This window comes from Salvelinus alpinus, chromosome 7 (assembly GCF_045679555.1).
Source record: "Salvelinus alpinus chromosome 7, SLU_Salpinus.1, whole genome shotgun sequence".
NCBI lineage: Eukaryota > Metazoa > Chordata > Actinopteri > Salmoniformes > Salmonidae > Salvelinus > Salvelinus alpinus.
The window spans coordinates 19393343-19419468 of NC_092092.1; the positions used below are offsets into that span (position 1 = coordinate 19393343).

Below are 26126 nucleotides of genomic sequence, written 5' to 3' on the forward strand. Positions count from 1 at the left end.
GTCAAATGACTTATGTATCACTCAGAGACAAAATTGAAACGGTTTTAGAAACTAGAGATTGTTTTCTTTCCAATGGTATTATTTATATGCATATAGTAAGAGCAATAATTGAATAAGAGGCAGTTTAATCTGTAGAGCAAATTATGCTAATGGGAAAATAGCACCCCCTGTATTCTCAAGAGTCCGTCGAGAAGGATATCCTGCTTTCACTGGAACAGGCCCAGATCCACGCCTATTGCATGAAGAAAAGACGCAGGAAAAGGGGACGCAGATCGAGGATCCTTCTGAGAATCCGGAGGGGAGCGAGTAAACTCCAAATGCCTTCCATTCTTCTTGCTAAACGTGCAATCGTTAGAAAATAAAATTGATGACCTAATATTAAGATTATCCTACCAAAGGGACATTAAAAACTGCAACATCTTGTGTTTCACCGAGACGTGGCTGAACAAAGAAATGGACAATATAGAGCTGGCGGGATTTTCCATGCACCGGCAGAACAGAGACGCTACCTCTGGTAAGACGAGGGGTGGGGGTGTGTGTCTTTTTGTCAATATCAGCTGGTGCACAATGTTTAATATTAAAGAAGTCTCGAGGTATTGCTCTCCTGAGGTAGAGTACCTTATGATAAGCTGTAGACCACACTATTTACCAAGAGAGTTCTCAACTGTATTATTCGTAGCCGTCTATTTACCACCACAAAGTGAAGCTGGCACTAAGATCGCTCTCAACCAACTCTAAAATGCTCAACCAGAAGCGGCGCTCCTAGTGGCCGGGGACTTTATGGAGGCAAACTTAAATCAGTTTTACCAAATTTTTACCAGCATGTCACATGTGCAACAAGGGGAAAAAAATCCTAGACCACCTTTACTCCACACACAGAGATGCATACAAAGCTCTCCCCCGCCCTCCATTTGGCAATTCTGACCATAATTCTATCCTCCTGATTCCTGCGTACATGCAAAAACTAAAGCAGGAAGTACCAGTGACTCGTTCAATACGGAAGTGGTCGGATGACGCTGATGCTACACTACAGGACTGTTTTGTTAGCACAGACTGGAATATGTTCCGGGATTCATCCAATCGCATTGAGGAATACACCACCTCAGTCATCGGCTTCATCAATCAGTGCATCGATGACGTCGTCCCCACAGTGACCGTACATACATATCCCAACCAGAAGCCATAGATTACAGGCAACATCTGCATCGAGCTAAAGGCTAGAGCTGCCACTTTCAAGGAGCGGTTGACTAATCCGGACGCTTATAAGAAATCCCGCTATGCCTTCAGACGAACCATCAAACAAGCAAAGCGTCAATACAGGATTAAGATTGAATCCTACTACACCGGCTCCTACTACACCGGCTCTCGTCGGATATGGCAGGGCTTGAAAACTATTAACACATATGTAGGAATGCTGTTCATTAACTACAGCTCAGTGTTCAACACCATAGTGCCCACGAAGCGCATTACTAAGCTAAGGACTCTGGGACTAAACATCTCCCTCTGCAACCTGCACTTCCTGACGGTCCGCCCCCAGGTGGTAAGAGTAGGCAACAACACATCTGCCACGCTGATCCTCAAAATGGGGGCCCCTCAGGGATGTGTGCTCACGTCCCTCCTGTACTCCCTGTTCACTCATGACTACCCCCAAGCCATTAGACTGCTGAACAATTCATAAAAATCGCCACCGGACTATTTACATTGACACCCACCCCTCTTGTACACTGCTGCTACTCGCTGTTTGTTTGTTACCTAAGCAGAGTCACTTCGCCCCCACCTACATGTACAGATTACCTCATCTAGTCTGTACCCCCGCACACTGACTCGGTACCGGTGCCCCCTCTATATAGCCTCGTTATTGTTATTCTTATTGTGTTACTTTTTATTATTACTTTTTATTTTAGTCTACTTGGTAAATATTTTCTTCTTCTTGAACTGCACTGTTGGTTAAAGGCTTGGAAGTAAGCTTTTCACGTTAAAGTCTACACTTTGATTGATTTGAAACACACAGACAGACAGAAACACACACACACATACATACTGTGTGTACACGTGCACACAAAGATGAATACCCCCCCCCCCCCCACACACACACACACACATTAATACTGTAAGTCTTTAGGATATTTAGGATATTTGAACATATTTTACTAATTTGGTTACTCTCTGAGACAGCCCCTTTGTGGCTTTAGCCCCAAAAACTTAAATACTCAAAAAGATTCTGAAGAATAATCGTTGCACAGAACTACTTCTAGAAGGAAGTGGATTAATTTAGTTGAAGGTTGGTTAGCACTCTAATGAATTCAGTCACAGGTTTTCATTTGGTGTAAAGAGAAGAGTAATTACAATCATTCACTAACCGACAATATTTCTCAACGGCAGACTAAACTCACAGAGGGAAAGACAGAAATAATTGTATTCAAGAACTCCTCCGGAATGTTTTTGAGTCAAAAGTCTAGAATGAATTGGCTGTCTAAATCTGCAATCGGACTGAAGCCCATATTTTACAAAGAAAATATAAACCATTTTTAAGGGTCCATACTGTATCAGTGAAGTCTAAATGAAATACTTGTCAGCTAAACATTCACATTGAGTTATCATTTTCTGTTTTATTTCCTAACCAATATATTGGAATGACCTTCATTATCAAACATGCAACTAAATAACATGTAAAACACTTGCTACTTTGAACTGATTAAACATAACTTGTGTGGCTACAGCTTATTTCCAGTTTAAATGGTTTCTTTAGCCATTGTCAATAAGTACACATAAGTGCATGGTGAATGCAGACACAGACACATCTTATTGAAAAGCTTTGGTTGGTATTTTATGGACTTCATTTATAGACGAGACACATATTATGCACACACAAATGATTGGCATTTCCTCCATCTCCAAAACTAAATGAGCACTCCTGTTTATTTTCTTTTTTCATTTGAACTTGACATGGACTTCAGTAAAAATCCATGAAATGAATGTAACTTTCCGAATACAGTTTTTCAAAGTCATTGCAATAAAAAATATATATATCTTAAGTGAGCTTAATTTGATTTTGTGCCACTTCACCATAGTCAGCACTATGATACCACTGATAAACCACCTGAATGAATTTAAATGTAACTAAAAATGAGGGAGGGAAGAGGAGTGGGAGAGAGATAAGAAGAACTGTGTCTAGTAATTACATATCCTTGTATTTCACATCTAGCAGAAAACATGCTGAACATATGATGGTGATATATTATTATTATCCTACAGTCTTAACAAAGACTGTCCTACTGGTGTCACTCATTGTAATTCTGGCTTTGTAAGACATCTTTGACTTTACAGAGCACATCTTTGATAAAGCCATTATATTAAATAACATCAAACATGGATATGCAGTCCAATATTATGTTACAACAGTAGTTTTGAATTTCCAAACAAGATCTAATCAACAGACACATATTCAAATTATATTTTCTTCAGTAGGGGATGAGAGGGAATGTCTCATTTGATTCTGATTCATTATTGACATTTCTTACCAGATTCAAGTACTAACTAGTTAACTACCAGTAAAATATAAAAAAGGCTAGTTCAATGCAAACACCCTACAGTAAATGATGCCCTGTGTGAGTATTATCTCTGCTTACATGCCATCCTATAAAACCAGTCTAATTACTTCTAATCACAATTACTGTACAGCATCCCCCTCCCTTTTCCCCAGCCCTCCCCACTTAACTATCCCTAGTACTGTATTTCTCCCAACTCCTCTATGTTTTGATGGGCCTCCATCAATGCCTCTGTCAGTCTGGCAATAGGCAATTGGGTACCATTTGGGATGCAGACTGTCACAGACCGAGGCAGAACTACAGGCAGCAGGGTAATGGCCGCCCCCAGCCACTGGCCACTGGCAGGTTCCAGAGTGACATCATAATAAGAGCAGACGCTGAGGATATGGAATGATGATGAAAAAGAAAGAGAGAGAGAGAGAGAGAGAGAGAGAGAGAGAGAGAGAGAGAGAGAGAGAGAGAGAGAGAGAGAGAGAGAGAGAGAGAGAGAGAGAGAGAGAGAGAGAGAGAGAGGAAAAATATTAAAAGGTAGAGGGATGGAGGGGATCACCATTGTGAAAAGCAGGGGGGAATAATTGCATCACAAGTGCCTTCCCTGGTATAATCTCATTAAAAGGTCACATCATACCCATTTATTGAGGCATTAGAATGTCCTTAGCCCAATTATCAGAGGCTCTGTGTGCATTCCAAATGACACCCTATTTTCTAAATAGTGCACTTCTTTTGACCAGAGCCCTATGGGTTTCCCTATTGGGCCCTGGTCAAAAGTAGTGCACTATAAAGGGGAATAGGGTGTCATTTGGGATGTAGATGCAGACTCAAAATAACCCATCCATTTGTCTTAGATGCCCAGTTCTCTTTCCTTTCTCTCGTTCTTTTTCCTTCTTCCCCTTTCGTTCCCTCTTTATGTGGAGTACAAAAGAGCTGGACAGGCAGCCTCAGAAATCAGACCCTCTTCCTTATCCAGAGTCTGGGCCATGGAACTCATACCATAACAATGGCGCTGTCAAGCCCAGAGGGTACTGTAGCAGGGTAGCAGACACACACACACACACACACACACACACACACACACACACACACACACACACACACACACACACACACACACACACACACACACACACACACACACACACACACACACACACACACACACACACACACACACACACACACCATATTCTGTCTGCGTGAGGCCCAGAGGGTACAGTAGCAGGGTAGTAAACTACCCTGTTGGAGGGAACAGCTAATGCTAAAAGCCTGTCTACCACACAGCACACAAAGAGAATGGACTAGGGAGCCCTGGCCTTATTCTTCTACTGTTATCAGAGCATGATGCACTTACAAAGCTCCCTTGCTCTCTTTAACTCCGCTCTCTCTTCCCCTCTCTCACTCACTCTCTCCATCCTACCCTCCCTCCTCTTTTGATCTTGATCCCTTCTTTCCTCTATCTCTCTCATTACTGCTCACTCTTTGTCTCTTTCTCTCCCCCTCTCCTTCTCTTGATCTCTTTCTCATATCCCCCCTCTCTCTTTCTCTTCTCCCTCTCCATCCCTTCTCCTCTCAGGGTCAGACCCGGAAGGGGAAGGTTTGATTTGTTTCTGCTCTTTTAGCCATGGCTACAGGAGCAGTAATGAATCAGAAGTAGTGAACAATCAGTAATGACACGCAACGCCATCCACGGGGCAGGCAGTCGATTGTATTATTCTGTCTGCGCTGGTTTACAAACACACACACACTGTATTCTGTCTCTGTGGGCTCCAGTTCAGTCTAGTGTACAACCAATCAGACCATTGGTGAGTCCAAATAAAAAGCTACAAAACAATAAACAGTGCACTGGTGCTTTCTTATGCCCAAGTCCTTTATATATATAAAAGTTAAACGTATTTAATAATATCAGACAAATTCTTCCATCTCCATCTTCTCCTCCTGCTTAATTCTTTCCCAGCCCTCTCTCTAAAGGAACAGTGGAAGAAACTATTTGCATATTTTGTTCATTTAATGTGGAGCAGAGAGCGAGGGGGCGTTGTTCTCAGAGCTTGTAATGAGATGAAAGCCAGGTCTTATCTGACCACTTTATTAACACAAAGAAAACAAGAAGCATGGGTGAGCCAGGTCAACTGGGACTGGGAGGACAGGGGGGGCGTCTCAGTCCCAATCACTGCTGTCTGGAGGTGGGAGATAAGGTAGAGGTTTGTCCCTGTCCCGCCGTTCCCTGGCCCAGATCACCATGTACTCTGTTTAGAACAGAATGAATGGGTATGATGAATGGGTATGGGTGTTGCTGTGTTTAAAACCAGAGCACAGCATCGTTTTGTTAGTATACAAAAACAAATGTCCCTGAAGTGTAATTGATATCGCTATCACACTTAAATTAATCAGAGTTTTAATGCAGAAAGAGAGGATGGAGAGAGTGGTACTATGGCCATAGTAAGAAAAAACGACGATTACCTGCAGTAGCTACATATACAGCATGTGTACTACTCTGTGTGTGTGTGTGTGTGTGTGTGTGTGTGTGTGTGTGTGTGTGTGTGTGTGTGTGTGTGTGTGTGTGTGTGTGTGTGTGTGTGTGTGTGTGTGTGTGTGTGTGTGTGTGTGTGTGTGTGTGTGTGTGTGTGTGTGTGTTCATGTCTTTGTTTGTCTCCTCACCCTCCCAAGCCTCTCTCTCTCTCTTTCTCTCTCTCTCTCTCAGGGGTCTTACATCGTGTTTACATGTCTTGCCGATAGCCTAAAAAGGAGACTGTACAATTTTCTCAACCCTATCATTTGAAGAGAGATTACTCTTTTGTCAGAAGATAACTGGGAGGCATAAACATACAAAAAGAATTGCAGCTTGTCATGAAATAAAGAAAGCAGTATAAAAGTAATACGAATCTAGAATGAGAGTTGCCCTCTCCCGCAGCGTGCTCTGCTTCGTCCTACACGACCCACATTTTCCCTCCCTCACTCCATTCCTCCTTCTCTCTTCACCCTCCCTCGCTTCCCTGACCTCTCTGTTTTCCAGGGGTTGAGAAGAACCAGGGCTCTTCCTCCTACTGACCATTCCTCTCTTCCATTCCACTCCTCTCCTCTCAGAAAACACAACCTGGACCCTCGTGGGTAACAAACAAAGTGAAAAAGCTGGCCCAACCAACCAACAGCCTGACACTGTCATATAGCTTTGACAGAAGGGATGAAGGCCCATCAATAGCCAAACCCTCCCTCCCACCAAACTGACTACGTCCCAATAACAATACTACTGTAGTAATCCACAGATTGCATGCCCAATTGCATTATTGCATTGTTGGGTTTTGAGTTTGCAAGAAAGGCATTTCACTGTACTTGTGCATGTGCCATTAAAACTTCAAACTTCAAAAGTACATTGCTTCATTCTAAGGGCTCTATTTTAACTAAATGAACACAATTGTACATCTAAGCGCAGGTGGTAGCGCGATAGGTTCAAGGGTGTGTCAGAAATAGTTTTGCTATTTTCACCCATCACAGTTATCGGCGCACTTGCTGGCATTGGCGTGAAAGGGCTGAATTTTGATGGACAAATACGTTGTTGGTGTGTCGAGGCTTGTCCACTCACTGGCCAATCAGATCGTACTCCATGTCTTAATATCTGGTTGCTTCAGATGGTGTATTTACGGTCTTTTATGTATTGCCTGTATTGCTTGTTAGTCCGTTATAGTTTGTTAAATGGCTTACAGGAACAAAATAACAAAATGTAGACCTATCCCATCTTTGGTAAATAGGTTAACTTGAACCCATTTGCAGTCCACATTGTGCTAAGTGATTGCATGGCTTCAGAAGCATTCACACTGATATAGAGTCTAGGCCTACTGTAAATTGCATTATGGCTGAGCATGGACATGTCAAACATTGTCAATAAGCAAGATTACGTTCATTATAGATAAGGCTTATAAAGAATGAATAATTCTAATAAAATTCTAAACAAAATGAAAAAACAACTTGTTTTAAAAAGGCTAAGTCACATTTACAGCCACCATAATTTCTCCGCGTGGAGATATCATTTTAAAACAGCGCAGACTATGGAGGGTTTTACGCACATCAAAGCAGGACCTGCATGGCTAAAATAATGTGGGCCTGCCTACAATGAATAGATAGATACAAAGGGAAAGTCAGCTCACTGTTTTACTCATCTCAATCTTGATATTTTAATAAAGCTTTGGTGATTAAGATTAATTTCCAAGCGGTCTCAGGAGCGAAACCATTTATCGACAGTCTTGACTACTTTGCGATTCCATTGGGCAGACAAAAAAAGCCTTGATTGAGAGGAGGGGAGGCCATGCTTGGTTTTAATTCAAATGAAACAAAATAGGATGAAACATGTGTTTTTTTATGTTCCTAAATATCAAGTATACAGGTACCAAAAGCACATTAGGCTACTCTTGTTCCATGTGCATATGGTCATTGTGAATCATGGCTGGATAGGCTGCATTTCCACTCTCAAAAGTCATACCATAACCAACTGTGTTACCTCTAAAACCAGCTTTTGGTAGGTCTTAAATATCCTTATCAGGGCTGTCTGAAATTAGCACTTTGGATCATGTTTTTAAGGACACACCTCAAGTATTTCCACCCCGCCCATCTTTTGCGCAAGCGAGCTGATATTAGACAGGTAAATTGCCGAACCTGGCGTTAGGCCTGGAAAACATCAGTGTACCAGTTTTTACATGATGAAATTGCAAACTAACGTGTGTTTGACACTACTGCCGCCTTAATGCCAGCCGAGAATAGAACCCTAAATGGTACAGGTAGAGCCTTGGCTTGTGCGATCCAGAACGGCTCATAGGAGCAGATCTCATGTTTCTGTAGAGTGAGGCAGCTTGATGTACAAGTACACCCCCAGGACAGGACGCTAGTCTATCACAGAGCCTTACCCACAATCTGTCTCCTTAATGCTGAGTGCCAAGCAGAGACAATTTGGGTCCCATCTTTACAGTCTTTCGTATGACTCTGCCGGGGATCGAACTCCCAACCTTGGGGCGGACACTCTAACTACAAGACGAATGAGTTGGTCCAAGTGGTACAGTATGCCTGTGTGGATATTGGAACAGAGCCTGTATCTCAGCATCACTGTAGTTTACATCACAGTTGGCCTCTCCTAGCCTGAGGACTCTAAACTCTGCTCTGTCGTTTGGTCTGAGACTGTCATCATTGAAGTCGTTTGTGGTGACGAGGGGCATGAGGGGAGTTGTACAAAACAAAGTCATCAGCGATCTGATAGTCTCTAACCATTAACAGTATCAAAGCCAACAACAAATTTTCAAACCAAATTTTCAAACCGTTGATTTACCCACTGGCTCTGGCTCTGGCTCAACCCATTGGTTTCTGGACCAATCGGGGTCGGGTAGGTACTCAGATCCAGACTCATTGCGGGTAACAATCTAACGTTCGTGGGCAAGACGTAGTGTTTGGCCAGAGCAAGGAGTCTGGGTGGCTAGGCAACACTCATTCACCTCCCTGTCACAAGTTCAGACTGTCAGTAGCTTATTCAGCCAAACACACTGTGAGTAGCCTACTCACCCACCTTACCAGACCTTCCTCCACTCTAAGTGCTCTCACCATGTGCTCTGTAGACAGTTAAGATATGGGGGGTTGATATTTTATCCTTAGTCTGTATGGCCTGATCTCCTAACTCAGAATGACAGACATCTTTCTTACCTTTCACACTCAGACCTTCCTGCAGCTTCCATGTGGGGAATAGGGAAGATAGAGTGTGGGGAGGGGAGAGCAGAGTACACATCCTATACACTTTGACTGTCTACTTGATCTCTTAACTCCAACTGACATGATTAAAATAATCCTTTGCAAGGCCGATCCATCTTGCAATCTCATCCTGTTGAGTCAGACTTAGTTCCTGTGAGATCTGCTTTGTATCTGAGTCACGAGCTCGGAGCGTGACCTCCTTCAACCCCTCCAACCCTGCTACTATCCATCCCAGTCAATGCCCGTCCTCTCTCTCTCTTTCTCTCTCTCTGTCTCATATCCATCCCTATCCCTATCTCTCTCTGTCTCTCTCTATCTCTCTTTCCATCCCATCCCTTCTCCAATCACTGATGCTGCTGTTCATTCTTGCTACACACTCCACACCAAATTACTGTTTGTCCCCTGAACCCTTACCTGCTCAAACAGAATTAATGTGGCTGATGTGACAAAACATTGTCAATCTGCCGGAGGATTGGAGCGGGTCGCAATTTTCTCTTTCTGGAGAGGTGATTGGTCTTGAAAAAGTTTGTGTCTCAAATACCACCCTAAACCCTACATACTGCACTACTTTGACCTTATCAAATGTAGTGCACTATATAGTGAACAGGGTGCTATTTGGTAAACATCCAAAGTGCGGTGCAGAGTTTGGTCTCATTAAACTACTTCATTACATAACTTAGTAATCACCCTGACTTACTGTAGCCGTTGTCAAAGCCTTCACTGCTATTTGAATAGTGTTCCAGTATGTGTGCACCTATTTTAACACCTAAATATGTTGTGTCTTCGATTCTTGAAACGTCTATGTAGATTGCAGATGTTTTTGTTAGCTTATTGTTACCTGGTAATTTGTAAACTTGTTTAAATGGGGATGGAATATGTTTTATATATATATATATATATATATATATATATATGTATATGTGTATATATATACTTTGTTTTCTACTCTAAACCATAAACTGTGTGCAAAAGGTTGAATGTTTTACACAAACGATAAATTCTGAGAATGTATAACTAGCTAAAAAAGTCTGCCAAAAAGAAAGAAAGAGAAGAAAGAAAGTGTGTTTTTGGAAATCATTTTGGCAAGACTTATGTTATGAAAATGTTAAATTTGTGATTTGGTTTTGGCTTCTACAGTAACATAACTTTATTAACCTAGTTGAAACTTCAGCGTGCTAATTCTCAATTAATATAGGAATAATTTGTTGGCTAAAATTAAAATAAAATGATTTGAGTAAGTGAAGTTGGGTCGATGAAATGTTTTAGGTAACTGTTTTTTTTTTAAACGTCAAAAACATATTTAAAACTTTGTGGCAGTTGTTATAGCTCAATGATTAAGTATTAACATTTAACCTTTGACTTTACAGACTTTAACCACTGAAATGTCTCTTTAAACTTTAAAGGCAACAATGATAACGAACGCCTGGCGATTGCTAGACAGCGAATCCCATATCGACTTGGTCGAGTAGTTGACGAATGGCTACTCGACAAAGGTAAAAACATTGATTAAAACTTCAAATAAAAATAATTTGATCATAACCCAGTAATACTTTTTGTAACCAATAAACCTTAAAAAAATAAATGTTCAGTAAAACTTAAATAAAACTAAATGATTTAAAACAGTTAAATGTAGCTAGCTAGTAACATTGCACACTTTTGCATATAATAATGTATTCTTCTTTTTAGAGATGTCAACTGTTTAATACGTCTGTCAGCTTCAGGTTAAAGGGACTGTAAACATAAATCTAACTATGTCTTGATGTAATGTCAACACTGTTAAAATGTACATAAATTATTATAGCATTGTTGTTATTTGATGTAAATACCTAAATGATCAACTAAAAAAGGTCCAGTTAAATTATCCATTCAGTTGATATTTGTAGTGTTATATTTGATACACATACATGTATGTGGTTGATTTATAATGGATCATACTGATTAAACTGCAATACATTTAAATGATAAATAGAGTGCAATATTAATTGGCATAAAGAAATTGAGTCCCTTTAACAGATTTTGTAAATATGTATAGGGAATGAAGATCAAGGAAATGTATCATAAAACGTAAAAGTTTGAGTGCATGCCTTTTTGTATGTTTCTAAAAACCAAGTTGTATCTCCCAACTAGTATGTGCCATGGTTATTTTTCATTTTAATGTTTTTTGGTTCCGTTTTTTCCGTTATTTTACTGTCAGGAATGACTCTTTTGTTACGTGCCTCATTTTTCACATCACGTGTACGTTTTAAGTTGCGTTCACTTCTTGCTAAAAGGCGGTCTTGAGATGATGATGATGAAAGTAAAAGGAAACATTTTAACCTTGGCAAAGCTTTAGAAATGTATGATAATTATCGTAATGAAACTCAAAACGTCTATATTACATTCATACATTCCACAACTTTGAATGGTGTTTTTTGGTTCGCATAATGAAACTAAACATTAAATGGTAAAAGTGGTAAGTGTTTTCAAAGGAATTAAAGTATGAAGCTATTCAAAGAGGATAATTGGACGCTATAGGATGACACATCTGTCAGGTCTATTTTCTCCACAGACAATTTCTCATGGACAATCTGTCCATTTTTTATTTCCTTTACTTATCCAGTAAAAACTCACACTTCCAAGATTGTCTTATTATTTCAAGGAATAAATCAATTGCAGTTTAGTACATTGATGTGAAGTAATGCGACAAGATTCACACGCCTACCAAGATTAATGTCCTTCCTGCAGTTAAGTTGATTTGATTGTCCTTTTAGCAAAGCTACAGTGCATTAATTTACAACAACTGTAAATGTTTTTCTTTATTCTTTCTCCCTTTGTTCCATAGCCATCCCATCATTCAAACCGCAATAAATTACCATGAGAGGTTTGCCTCTAGCAACGGGTAATTTATCGCGACTCATTAGCCGACTGGGCAAATGATCTGTCATTTTTCTTATGCGCGATTATTTTTCATCACTCTTTTATTTTTTATTTCTGTTGTGACTCAAAGTACAAGTAGGGAATTTGCGGCGGCAGAGTCCGTCCGCGTTCCATCCAACATACATTCTCGTATATATGTAACGTTGTTTTCCCGCAGGTCGGCAGCTCACTATCTTCAACAGCCAGACCACCATACAGATAGGTGGCTGGGACCGGGACAGGAGTCGCCCGTTTCAGGGCCAGCTCTCAGGTCTCTACTATAACGGGCTGAAGGTGTTCAACATGGCCACAGAAGGAGATCGTAACATCCGCATTCAAGGCAGCGTGAGGCTGGTGGGGGAGTCGCCCTCGTCCATCACGCCACAGTCCAGTGCCAACACAGCCAACCGGTCGGAGACGTCCACATCCATTATGGAGATCACCACGACGACGGCGTCCAGTAGGAGAGTGAAGCAGACGACGCCACGGGAACCTCAACAGGTAGGAGAACTCAGAACTTAATGAAATATATACTTCATTAGTCCATGAGAGAGGGACATTTCTCTTCTTCTTTTATCCAACCCCGATACACACACACACATCCACACAAACACACATTAGGTTCGAGAGGCTGGAGCAGAGGGCAGCCGCAATGCAGGGCCCAAACCTATTAGTCGTCTTCTTCTGTGTGTACGTTTTTGTTCTCTGCCTGGTCCCAGATCAGTTTCTGCTGTATAGCCAACTCTTATGTTTGTTCACATGCCAAACTTGGCATGACAATGACCTTAAGAGTTTTCAAGAAAAGCACAAACAAATTTGACTCATTTTGTGGTTATCTGCGGCTTACATTATTTTATTTTATTTTCTGGAATGTATGTTTCATCATGACCTCAAGCCGTTTGAAAAGTCACTGCATGCATTTGACATACACTGAGTGTACAACCTATTAGAAACACCTTCCTAATATTGAGTTGCACCCCCTTTTACCCTCAGAGGTATGCTGGCCCTTTTTGATACACATGGGAAACTGTTGAGCGTGACAAAACCCAGCAGCGTTGTAGTTCTTGACACAAACCGGTGCGCCGGGCGGGGAAGTTTTTCAGGATAAAAAATAAACAGAATGGAGCTAAGCACAGGCAAAATCCTAGAGAGAAACCTGGTTCAGTCTGAAATGTTTAAAGAATAATGGTGTGGAAAGCTCTTAGAGACGTACCCAGAAAGACTCACAGCTGTTATCACTGCCAAAGGTGCTTCTACAAAGTATTGATTCATGGAGTGAATACTGAAGTACAATTTCAATACATTTGCAAACATTTCTAAAACCATGTTTTCACTTTGTCGTTATGAGTTATTGTGTGTAGATGGGTGAGAAATTGGTTTATTTAATACATTTTGAATTCAGGCTGTAACACAACAGAATGTGCAATAAATCAAGGGGTATGAATACTTTCTGAAGGCACTGTATGTCACGAAAGACCTGGTGTTCTTAATGTTTTGTTCACTCAGTGCACATTACATGCTTACCCAACAACTTACCCAATACGGTTGTTCTCATAACTGTCCTAATATTATAAGTATTATGAGTTGTGTTATGTGCTCTTAGCTGTTCGATGATGCATCTGACCTCAATAACAGAGGGTGAATCACGTCTCCAGCAGGGTACCCCATCATCAGCTTAACATAGCATCACTCTTTATGCCAATGTATACTATGACACTGCTAGACATATGCTGCAATCAAATGTGACATATTACATTTAGAAACATGACAGAGGACACATTGGAATAGAGTGATTTAATAATCTCTCCTTCTGGAGAAACAGAGATATTAAGTATTATATATAATTATATGTAAATTTAAAAAATCAGGTACATTTTCATCATATAAATTATTGTTCCGAAAAATGGTTGAAAATGATTAATATCGACAGCTTTATTAGTTCTTTCAAATAAGATATTTTGCTTGTGGAGCTTACAGACAACCCAAAACATGTTTAAAAGAAGTAACTAAGTAAATCTGTGTTTCACTGAATAGATATTTGTGAAAAATCCATAGTTCAACAATTTTAACAATGCTGGTTCTATTGGAAGCTGGATTGCGTGCAGACATGCAGACTAGACAGGACTCATTTAGGTCACTGTGTATAGGGGAGGATAGGGGTAAGTTGCTCCAACCTCTCTAAAGTTGCTTTTGTGTGTGTCTCACCAGGGAGAGACAGCACTATGTGGGGTGGCCTCCTCAAGCACTATTGTCGTGAAGAAATACACATGATGCTTCATAGGGCACAGCCCAGGGGGCGTTTTCTGCCTCCATGCTCAAAATAACAAATAAAAGAGAAATAAAAAAAAGAGGAGAGGCCAATGAAAACCAGGGTAGTTGTCGTTTAAATTGTTGTGCAATTCCGAGGCTATGATGCGATTGCATGTCTTGGGATAAAAGAGAGTGATTTTGGTGGAGCAGTGAACATTGAATCACTTTCATGCCAAATTGATGGACCAGGGTATGGGCTTAGAGTTCACCCCTTGGGTATATGTGCACTGGGCTTGAAGGAGGTGTCTGGCTAATGCTTGATCAGCCACAGACCAAAAGAGTCAAGGAGTCAGAGGAATGGGGTCTGCCTCACAAACTAGCTGGCTGACCTCCAAAGACATAATAACAAGAGAATGGGCGGTCATTTAAGTCACATCACAACCTTTCAGGATTTTTGCTTCACTCCTCAATTGCCCAGAAGTCGTTTGTGGTAATTGTGAGGTAAAACTGGTGGTCATTGTGGGTAATAGCAGAGAGTAAATGTGTTGAGGTAGCTTAAAGAGCAGGAGAAATGAGGAAAGGAACAACAACTGAATGCATTCAACTGAAATGTGTCTTCTGCATTTAACCCCTCTGAATAGGTTGTATTTCTATGCAAACATAAGAAATGTTATCCTACTATGTTATTTTCTTTGAGTTTCTAAAAGTATTCCAAATACACAGTTTCTTCTGGCACTTGAAGTATTATCCATATTTATTTATTTTTATTTTTAAATACACATATTGTCCTTATTGTGAAAAGATCGGTAATGTTGTAGTATTTACTTCCCGTGTTCACAGTGGGTTGATACTCAGCTGTGGGGGCTGCTTTCATATTAGATATTATACTGCTGACATGTTCAAAGCGGTGTGTTGGCATAACTAATTAATAATTGACCAAAATGTCCCTTTTGAGAAACAAGCAAGGGCAATACTGTGCAATCAAAACAAATCTAGGAATAAAGAATATTGTAGTCTAGACAACATAATCAATACAGGCACAGTCAAGTTACTTGATCCCTCTGATTGGATATTAGGTAGAGCCCAAGCCTTGACTCCTCTCTCTGATTGGGTATTGGGTGGAACCCGAGCTCGGCTCATTGGCTATTTGTCTCACTGTCCTTTGTGTGCATTTATGCCACAGAGGATAAAGCATTAATGCTGTCCAAAAGCAAATTAGCTTTTCAGGAAGATATTTAGCATTATTTTGCATTCAAGGCTTTCGAGACTCACATACCCCCACAATAGCAAATGATGGCCCAGTTTCTAGGAAATGCATACAGCACAATGACTGGGAACCTAAAATAGACACAGCCTCTCTCCATCCCTCCCCATGCCTCCCGAGTCCGTCAGAGTGTTCCAGACCATTTCTGTCTGTCCACAAAGGGAGGGAGAAACCAACCCAGGCATCATCCTCTTTTACTGGCTTCCTGCCTGCCTGTCTGTTTTCATAGAGCTCAGTGCAAGTTTGTGACTGTAAGGAAAAGCAAGAGAGAGAGAGAGAGAGACAGAAAGAGAGAGAGAGACAAACAAAGAGAGACAGAAAGAGACAGTGAGAGAGATAAAGAAATAATCCAAGCAAGTAAATTTCGATGTTATTATTAGTTTCCATTTCATAAATATTGATCTGGGGTAAATGTTTTCTCCCCCCTCCTATGATTAGTCCTGGCCCGTGAACCGTAGCAGCAGCATGCAATCCACGGTGGAAGATCAGACAATGGTCTGTAATTGTGTCTAATCTGTAATCCGTGTATGAGGCACTATCTTAAATCGCGACACAAGCCGAAGAATTGGCCGTCAGGAAGGAAATGAAGCTTGATACTGCTGCTGATGCGCCTGTCCTACTTTTCTGTTCCAAATCGGTTCATCTTAATGGAATAGCAATGTGTTACTCATGTCAATGAAAGCCATCCATGTTCATATTTGCTCACAGGTGTAAATGCATTCTGAATAGACTGTCAATATGAGCAGATACTACATACTGTAGAGTACACACATAAACATAAACATAAAACATCTACTCTCTCAGCTGAATAGGTACATCATCTAACTGTATGTACATTACCTCCAATTGCTTTGAAAAAAATGGCCCAAAAAATATATTAATTACAATTTTCAATAAACAATCATCAATCCATTTGTTTTTTCAACAACCATTGATGGTGTCCATGATGACATGTTGTTTGAACCACTGAAAGTAGTTCCGTCATATCCATTATGATGAAGTGTTGAGGAGTATCATTTGCTGATAGTTACAGAATCGATGGCTGTCTCATTATAACAAAAGGCCCTCTTTGTGTGAAACAGAAAGATAATCCCTAGATGTAGATAATCGAGTCCAGGGCAAGCGTGTCATCATTATCATCATGATCTGTTACAGCATTATCAGTGTGTTTGTATCTGGGGTGCACAATTTTTATACCCAACCAATTACCTTTGTCCAGGCACAAGCCACTGTCTTTCATGTATTCCTACCTCATCTGTCCACTTTTTGTTTAGACCTAACCTTTTCTGTCTCTCTGTGCTATTACACATTAGTGAAGGTCAGCACTGATTTGGTTAATCTTTCCCCACCCATTCCTGCAACCTTACCATTTACAGTTTAGTCATTTAGCAGACACTCTTATCCACATACAGGAGCAATTCGAGTTAAGTGGCTTGCTCAAGGGCACATCGACAGATTTTTCAACTAGTCTGCTCAGAGTTTATGAACAAGCAACCTGTCAGTTACTGGTCGAACGCTCTTAACCACTAGGCCACCTGCTTTCCCTATTTCATAGCTATTATCCAACTTGTTAAATATGTTAGCACTGTGAATAAACAGATACAGAAACCGGTAAAAGACATTGCAGTAATCTGCCTGGTAGTACCTCAGGATCATTACACCAACCCCCAGCTACTAACAAAGCTTTGATCTTTGATGTAAACAAAATGCAGCAAATTCCCAAGAGTCCTACATATGAAATTGCATGCATACATATATATACATCTTTCTTTTGGGAAATCTTTGAAGTTCATGGCCTGGTATCTGTAGATTATTCTATAAGTATTGGTTTTACATATAATGTACTGTGTATGCGAAGTCGCCTGTAAACCTCCTCCAGATTGGCTATGAATCATACTCCAAAATATTTCAAAGTGAACCCGTACCAATGTCTTAAAATAAATGAGAATTCAAGGACGAGAAATGCATACTTACACACTCACACATACTTACATTGACAACTTAACACACACATACATACACAAACACATACACATGACACATACACTACATACGCCCACACACACTTAACATGCACACACGTGTGTACTGACGCAACACACACTCTCATACACACACAACGTACACTTTCACACTCACCATACACTGCTGCTAGTCACTTTACCCCTACCTTTACAGTATGTACAGTACATATCTACCTCAATTACCTCGTACTCCTGCACATCGACTCGGTACTGGTACCCCCTGTATATAGCCATGTTATTTTCTACTCCATATATATATATACACATGTTATTTTCTACTCCATATATATATACACATGTTATTTTCTACTCCATATATATATAGCCATGTTATTTTCTACTCCATATATATATACACATGTTATTTTCTACTCCATATATATATATATATACACACATGTTATTTTTTCTATTCCTATTACTATTTTTGTCAATATTGTTTATTTTTTTAATTAAAAAAAGATATTATCTTTAACTCTGAATTGTTTTAAAAGGACCCGTAAGTAAGCATTACACTGTTCGTCTACACCTGTTGTTTACGAAGCATGTAATAAATACAATTTGATTTGATTTGTATGTGTTTAGAAAATTTGAATTTTCAATGTAGGATTGCAGAAGGGCGTCTAAGAGCGAGCTGAGTAGTGTGTGTGTTGGTCCCTGTGAGTGTGTTGGTCCCTGTGAGTGTGTTGGTCCCTGTGAGTGTGTTGGTCCCTGTGAGTGTGTTGGTCCCTGTGAGTGTGTTGGTCCCTGTGAGTGTGTTGGTCCCTGTGAGTGTGTTGGTCCCTGTGAGTGTGTTGGTCCCTGTGAGTGTGTTGGTCCCTGTGAGTGTGTTGGTCCCTGTGAGTGTGTTGGTCCCTGTGAGTGTGTTGGTCCCTGTGAGTGTGTTGGTCCCTGTGAGTTTTTTTGTGTTGGTCCCTGTGAGTGTGTGTGTGTTGGTCCCTGTGAGTGTGTGTGTACCTTTGTTCATTCCTGGAAGCAGCATACACCTATACAATATCTATTTACCATATATCAACTAAAGGCAATATATGAACATATTTTCACACAATACTAATTCAGCACAACTAAATAAGTTATGGGGAAGAAAATACATGGGCTTGTTATCCTCACTATATTAATTATTGAACAACATAGTACTTGTGTGTTTTGTCCCTCAGGACCCTCTTCAACTCAATGCTAGAGCATGCTGTGTAAACATTCCCATAGCCTTGTGGGATCCTTGGCGTGCACCACAGTGAGTGAAGTAGCTAGCTAGCTAATCAAATCAAATCTAATTTTAGTTGTCACATACACATGGTTAGCAGATGTTAATGCGAGTGTAGCGAAATGCTTGTGCTTCTAGTTCCGACAATGCAGTAATAACCAACAAGTAATCTAACCTAACAATTCCACAACTACTACCTTATACACACAAGTGTAAAGGGATAAAGACTATGTACATAAAGATATATGAATGAGTGATGGTACAGAATGGCATAGGCAAGATGCAGTAGATGGTATAGAGTACAGTATATACATATGAGATGAGTAATGTAGGGTGTGTAAACATAAAGTGGCATAGTTTAAAGTGGCTAGTGATACATGTATTACATAAAGATGGCAAGATGCAGTAGATGGTATAGAGTACAGTATATACATATGAGATGAGTAATGTAGGGTGTGTAAACATAAAGTGGCATAGTTTAAAGTGGCTAGTGATACATGTATTACATAAAGATGGCAAGATGCAGTAGATGATATAGAGTACAGTATATACATATACATATGAGATGAGTAATGTAGGGTATGTAAACATTATATTAAGTGGCATTGTTTAAAGTGGCTAGTGGTACATTTTTACATAATTTCCATCAATTCCCATTATTAAAGTGGCTGGAGTTGAGTCAGTATGTTGGCAGCGGCCACTAAATGTTGGTGGTGGCTGAGATAGAAGCTGTTTTTCAGTCTCTCGGTCCCTGCTTTGATGCACCTGTACTGACCTCGCCTTCTGGATGATAGCGGGGTGAACAGGCAGTGGCTTGGGTGGTTGTTGTCCTTGATGATCTTTATGGCCTTCCTGTGACATCGGGTGGTGTAGGTGTCCTGGAGGGCGGGTAGTTTTCCCCCGGTGATGCGTTGTGCAGACCTCACTACCCTCTGGAGAGCCTTACGGTTGTGGGCGGAGCAGTTGCCGTACCAGGCGGTGATACAGCCCGACAGGATGCTCTCGATTGTGCATCTGTAGAAGTTTGTGAGTGCTTTTGGTGACAAGACGAATTTCTTCAGCCTCCTGAGGTTGAAGAGGCGCTGCTGCGCCTTCTTCACAACGCTGTCTGTGTGGGTGGACCAATTCAGTTTGTCCGTGATGTGTACACCGAGGAACTTTCCACCTTCTCCACTACTGTCCCGTCGATGTGGATAGGGGGGTGCTCCCTCTGCTGTTTCCTGAAGTCCACAATCATCTCCTTTGTTTTGTTGACGTTGAGTGTGAGGTTATTTTCCTGACACCACACTCCGAGGGCCCTCACCTCCTCCCTGTAGGCCGTCTCGTCGTTGTTGGTAATCAATCCTACCACTGTAGTGTCGTCCGCAAACTTGATGATTGAGTTGGAGGCGTGCATGGCCACGCAGTCGTGGGTGAACAGGGAGTACAGAAGAGGGCTGTGATGCATGTGATGACCCTAGCGTTTTTTTAGACAATCTGAACACACACACACACACACACACACACACACACACACACACACACACACACACACACACACACACACACACACACACACACACACACACACACACACACACACACACACACACACACACACACACACACACACACACACACATACACACACACACACACACACACACACACAGCATTTTCCTCCTGGAGCTAAGACAATCACCACCCACAGATCATTGCCTCTCATCATTGATCACCTTTTGGAACATTTTAATGCTTTCATTGACACTCATTAGTTAATTAGGGTCAATCAACTGATGACCTCCGGTACAAGAGGTTACAGACAAAGCTACTGCATGGACAGGATGTGTGTGTGCGTGTGTGCAACAGATCACTAATAAATGAAATAGAAACAGTGAATTAATGATCATTATCCTCGTAGAGCCACCTAATGGGTTAATTCAGCCATCTATGAAGATCTGTGAAGGAGATCAACCACTAAGCTGTTAGAAGTGTCCTAGGGTTTTATATATACAGTACCAGTCAAAAGTTTGGACACACCTACTCATTCAAGGGATTTTCTTTATTTTTACTATTTTCTACACTGTAAAATAATAGTGAAGACATCAAAACTATGAAATAACACTTGGGTGGCAGGTAGCCTAGTGATTAGAGCATTTGGCCAGTAACCGAAAGGTTGCTAGATTGAATCCCTGAGCTGACAAGGTAAAAATATGTTGTTCTGCCCCTGAACAAGGCAGTTAACCCACTGTTCCCTGGTAGGCTGTCATTGAAAATAAGAATTTGATCTTAACTGACTTGCCTCGTTAAATAAAGGTAAAGAATATATAAAATGACAGCTTTGCACACTCTTGGCATTCTCTCAACCACCTTCATAAGGTAGTCACCTAGAATGCATTTAAATTATTAATAGGTGTGCCTTGTTAAAAGTTCATTTGTGGAATTTCTTTCCTTCTTAATGCGTTTGAGCCAATCAGTTGTGTTGTGACAAGGTAGGGGTGGTATACAGAATATAGCCCTATTTGGTAAAATACAAAGTCTATATTATGGCAAGAACAGCTCAAATAAGCAGAGAGAAATGACAGTCCAACATTGTTTTAAGACATGAAGGTCAGTCAATGCAGAAAATGTGAAGAACTTTGAACGTTTCTTCAAGTGCAGTCGCATAAAACATCAAGCGCTATGATGAAACTGTCTCTCATGAGGACCGCCACAGGAAAAGATGACACAGTTACCTCTGCTGCAGAGGAAAAGTTCATTAGAGTTACCAGCCTTAGAAATTGCAGCCCAAATAAATGCTTCACAGAGAACAAGTAACAGACACATCTCAACATCAACTGTTCAGAGGAGACTATGTGAATCAGGCCGTCATGGTCGAATTACTGCAAAAAAAACACTGCTAAAGGACACCAATAATAAGAAGAGATTTGCTCTTTTAGTATTCCACGCCATCCCTTTCCTGTCAACTCCTGTGTGTCTTTCTGTGGTTGTTATTGTGTGTTGTCTTGGTCTCTGTGGGGAGTATATAGCCTGCCTCCAAAATGGCACCCTGTACTTTATATAGTGCATGACTTTTGACCAAGGCCCATAGGCAGGTGACAAAAACACACTGCCTTTTGTCTCTCTCCTTTCCTCATCTGGTTGTCAGTTGAAGAGAGGTAGGTGTGTATTTTTTATTATCAGAGGGGGAGTGGAAGGAATGCCTCATCAAGACACTTTCCATTTATCTCCACATGTCTAGGTGTCTAGTTTAGAAAATAATAGTCAGTTCAGCCAATTCAGCCTCTTCGAACACAGGTTGACGTTTGGTGAAGAACGTTATTGGTACATGCTGATCTGATTAGTTTGGGGCTATTCTTGTATGCCACTCAACAGGCCAGAACAGACTGAAGTAGACAACAGCAAAGAAGAAAATATGAATAGCCCATAGCATTGTAGCGGCAGCAGAAGAAGAAAATATGAATAGCCCATAGCATTGTAGCGGCAGCAGAAGAAGAAAATATGAATAGCCCATAGCATTGTAGCGGCAGCAGAAGAAGAAAATATGAATAGCCCATAGCATTGTAGAGGCAGCAGAGGAAGCATCAGCAACAGTCTCAGGAAAAGGCCAGGGTGGACAGTGAAAGAAAATGTGAGTAAATAAATAGAGAAAGGGAGAGCGAGGGTGAGACCGATAGCAGACAATACTTAGTCAAAGCCTCCCAGATAGCACTCTGTCTCACTACACCCCCCACTTCCCATCCTCAGCAGAGATCAGACAGACAGCACTCTGTCTCACTACACCCCCCACTTCCCATCCTCAGCAGAGATCAGACAGACAGCCTCCTGTCTCACTGCATCCCCCACTTCCCATCCTCAGCAGAGATCAGACAGACAGCACTCTGTCTCACTACACCCCCCACTTCCCATCCTCAGCAGAGATCAGACAGACAGCCTCCTGTCTCACTGCATCCCCCACTTCCCATCCTCAGCAGAGATCAGACAGACAGCACTCTCTCACTACACCCCCCACTTCCCATCCTCAGCAGAGATCAGACAGACAGCACTCTGTCTCACTACACCCCCCACTTCCCATCCTCAGCAGAGATCAGACAGACAGCCTCCTGTCTCACTGCATCCCCCACTTCCCATCCTCAGCAGAGATCAGACAGACAGCACTCTGTCTCACTGCATCCCCCACTTCCCATCCTCAGCAGAGATCAGACAGACAGCCTCCTGTCTCACTGCATCCCCCACTTCCCATCCTCAGCAGAGATCAGACAGACAGCATCCTGTCTCACTGCATCCCCCACTCCCCAATCCCAGCAGAGATCAGACAGACAGCCTCCTGTCTCACTGCATCCCCCACTCCCCAATCCCAGCAGAGATCAGACAGACAGCATCCTGTCTCACTGCATCCCCCACTCCCCAATCCCAGCAGAGATCAGACAGACAGTATCCTGTCTCACTGCATCCCCCACTCCCCAATCCCAGCAGAGATCAGACAGACAGCATCCTGTCTCACTGCATCCCCCACTCCCCAATCCATGCAGAGATCAGACAGACAGCACCCTGTCTCACTGCATCCCACTTCCCATCCTCAGCAGAGAGGCTAAGAGAGACTCCTGATAGAACCCTATCTGTGGCAATGATGGATCCAGCCCTTCGCTTCACTGTATTATCACACCAGACCAGCTCTGTGACTAGAGAGATTAATCATACAGGTGTCTGCAACAGGGACACCCAGGTAGCCAAGAGAACAGACAACCAGGTGACTGAGAAGGCCATAGGAGATCAATGACTGAAGGGTTGGTAAAGTAAAAGCAAATAAATGGAACAAAATTATGTGTCATGTCCATGTTATGGCAGTAACAAGCTGAATTTAAGTATAATTTATTTGAAATTACTCTATTTACAGTAGATGTATTGTCAAATCAAAGGCAGTAGGGCAGAAAAAAGGATTATATTAATCTCTAATGCTCTTGTTTGCTCTCAGAATGAAGGGAGGAAAGAGAACATTTGTAGTGGCGTTCATTGGGCTCTTATCAGACTGAATTTCAGGCATTTTAGTTTCTTCAATCCCAGTCATTAAAAAATGATAAACTATAACACATCTATAATTAGCCACCACAACCCACATACATATTTGCCCCTCTGATTATGAACAAACAGTCCAGCTAGCCGCATTCTCAAATTAACTTAGTAAACACTGCACTCCTAAATGGTCCAACTCTCATTCATGAGTTTGTTTCATTAGCTAGCTGTTTTATACATTCTGTGCAGAGAAACAGAGAGAGATTTCTTAATTTGCTGAAAATAGCAATAGCAAGAATTAGGAAGCTGTCTTTAGATAACAATACTATGGTACTATAATGTTATTGATTAATAATTTGTTCAACAATTACACGTTAGACTACAGTACATTGGCTTCACATAAGCCCATGACTTGGGTTTATTTCTTTCCCCTGTGAGCAGTTTGCTTTTTGAGACTAGTGATAGAACACTAACATCCAAAATGTCGGTCCAAAATGTCTTCCCCCTGAGAAGGAACCTCTAGCCGGGGTGCCAGTCTGTTTCTGCTCTCTTGCCAACTCCATACGAAATCACCCTGCATTAACATATGTGGAACCAGGCTAGTGAACCTCTTACCTCTGCCACCAACTAATTTACATCCAAATAGCCAATTAGCCCCTCCATTTTACCAGTACGTCCCAGGTTACTCCAGGTGTAATGGCCTTCTGTTTTGGGATGGGAGCCATGTCCAACAGACGATGGAGGCGGCCAATGTGTGTGTGTTTATGTGTGTGTGTGTGTGTGTGTGTGTGTGTGTGTGTGTGTGTGTGTGTGTGTGTGTGTGTGTGTGTGTGTGTGTGTGTGTGTGTGTGTGTGTGTGTGTGTGTGTGTGTGTGTGTGTGTGTGTGTGTGTGTGTGTGTGTGTGTACATGCGTGAATGCGAGCCTTGGTCCTTTTGTTTGTGTGTGTGTGTGTGTGTGTGTGGCCTATTTCATTCCCACTCCTTCAAACACACCAGATGGTTTGGTTCCAGTTGAATTGGCTTGTATTGACAGACCGTGTCTTGATCTGGGGCCTTCAGAAAGAGGAAAGGACAGAACCTTGGCGAACTATAGATTTACAGAGAGAAACTTAGGGTTCATCCCAAATGACATACTGATGACATACTGCACTGGCACTGCTGTCGTCTCCCCTAGGGAATGTCCTTGTATGTCAAGTTATGTCAAACCCTTGGAGGGAGGTTCAGGATAAACTTAGCTATGCTGATGAGTCATTGGGTGATGTCTCAATGTTTTACTTCATAATCACTGCTTTTTGCTTTTTCATTTGGTCTCTGCAGTTATATTATGACTGTTTTAGTGGGTCTCTGTCTCACTTCATAAATAGATACATTGTAGTTTTGAGTGTATCTCAATCTCCCAACTACCAGTGTAAAACAATGGGTAAATGTTGTTTCCTCACAGGCTGAATGAATAAAGTATCATAGACAATGTTTGGTCATCATTTCTGAGTGATCCTTTCATTGACAGACGGTTCAGTTGGTTCTTCGAGGCAGAATGGTCCTTCCTGTAGCTACCTTTCTCATCCACTACAGCATAGTATAGTGTTCCTGTGACTTCCAGAGTGCTGAATATAGCAGTAGTTCAGGTGAAATGAATAACTAAGCTATCAGAGAATATTAAGCAATAATTTCAGATTGATCCAGTTGTTGCCAGCTGTACAGTAAAGTATATTATCTCTGTGAATGCAAGTGTGTTATAAATAGCTGTTGTTAAGGTGAAATGATAGCTCCTTAACACAGCTGTGTCTGAAGGCCCTAACTGAAGAGAGACTACTAAATATTGCACTGTACAGATCGGTTCTATTACTGTTGAATCCCCCCGACCCCCCGCCCCCCCCACCCCCCTGCCATCGTACCTTTAGGTTATATGGCATCAATTTAGATGTTCTAAGAAAATATATTGCTTCCCACCTCGCCTCTTCGATACTGAAATGGGTTGGAGGTTGATAGTAGGGAAGGAGATGTGAGGGTAGACGATGGTAATCCCTTTCCATATATGCGACTCGACTCTGTCATTTCAATTTTGCAATTTCATAGTCATCCAGGTCTTTCACCTGTGAAAATTGCTACTTTTGAAGTCTGAAGTAAGAAAGAGTTGTCATGGTGGAACTTACATAAATGTTTTAAAAGGTTGACAGATAATGATAATTGAGAAGGTGGTGGGTAGATTACTCTTGAAGAATACTGGTTG

At 41.4% G+C, this 26126-nt stretch overlaps 1 protein-coding gene across 26 annotated transcripts in view; it reads left to right on the forward strand.

Moving 5' to 3' along the window:
* Positions 1-26126, forward strand: part of LOC139580539 (neurexin-1a-like) — a 605221-nt gene that overhangs the window by 503935 nt on the left and 75160 nt on the right. For 16 of the 26 annotated variants that reach the window (XM_071409319.1, XM_071409321.1, XM_071409324.1 and 13 more), the window contains 2 exons: positions 10670-10759; positions 12340-12662. In XM_071409319.1, the coding sequence (XP_071265420.1) occupies positions 10670-10759; positions 12340-12662 (413 nt within the window). The remainder of the gene's footprint in view (positions 1-10669; positions 10760-12339; positions 12663-26126) is intronic. The other 10 variants (XM_071409331.1, XM_071409346.1, XM_071409333.1 and 7 more) reach the window with 1 other exon arrangement.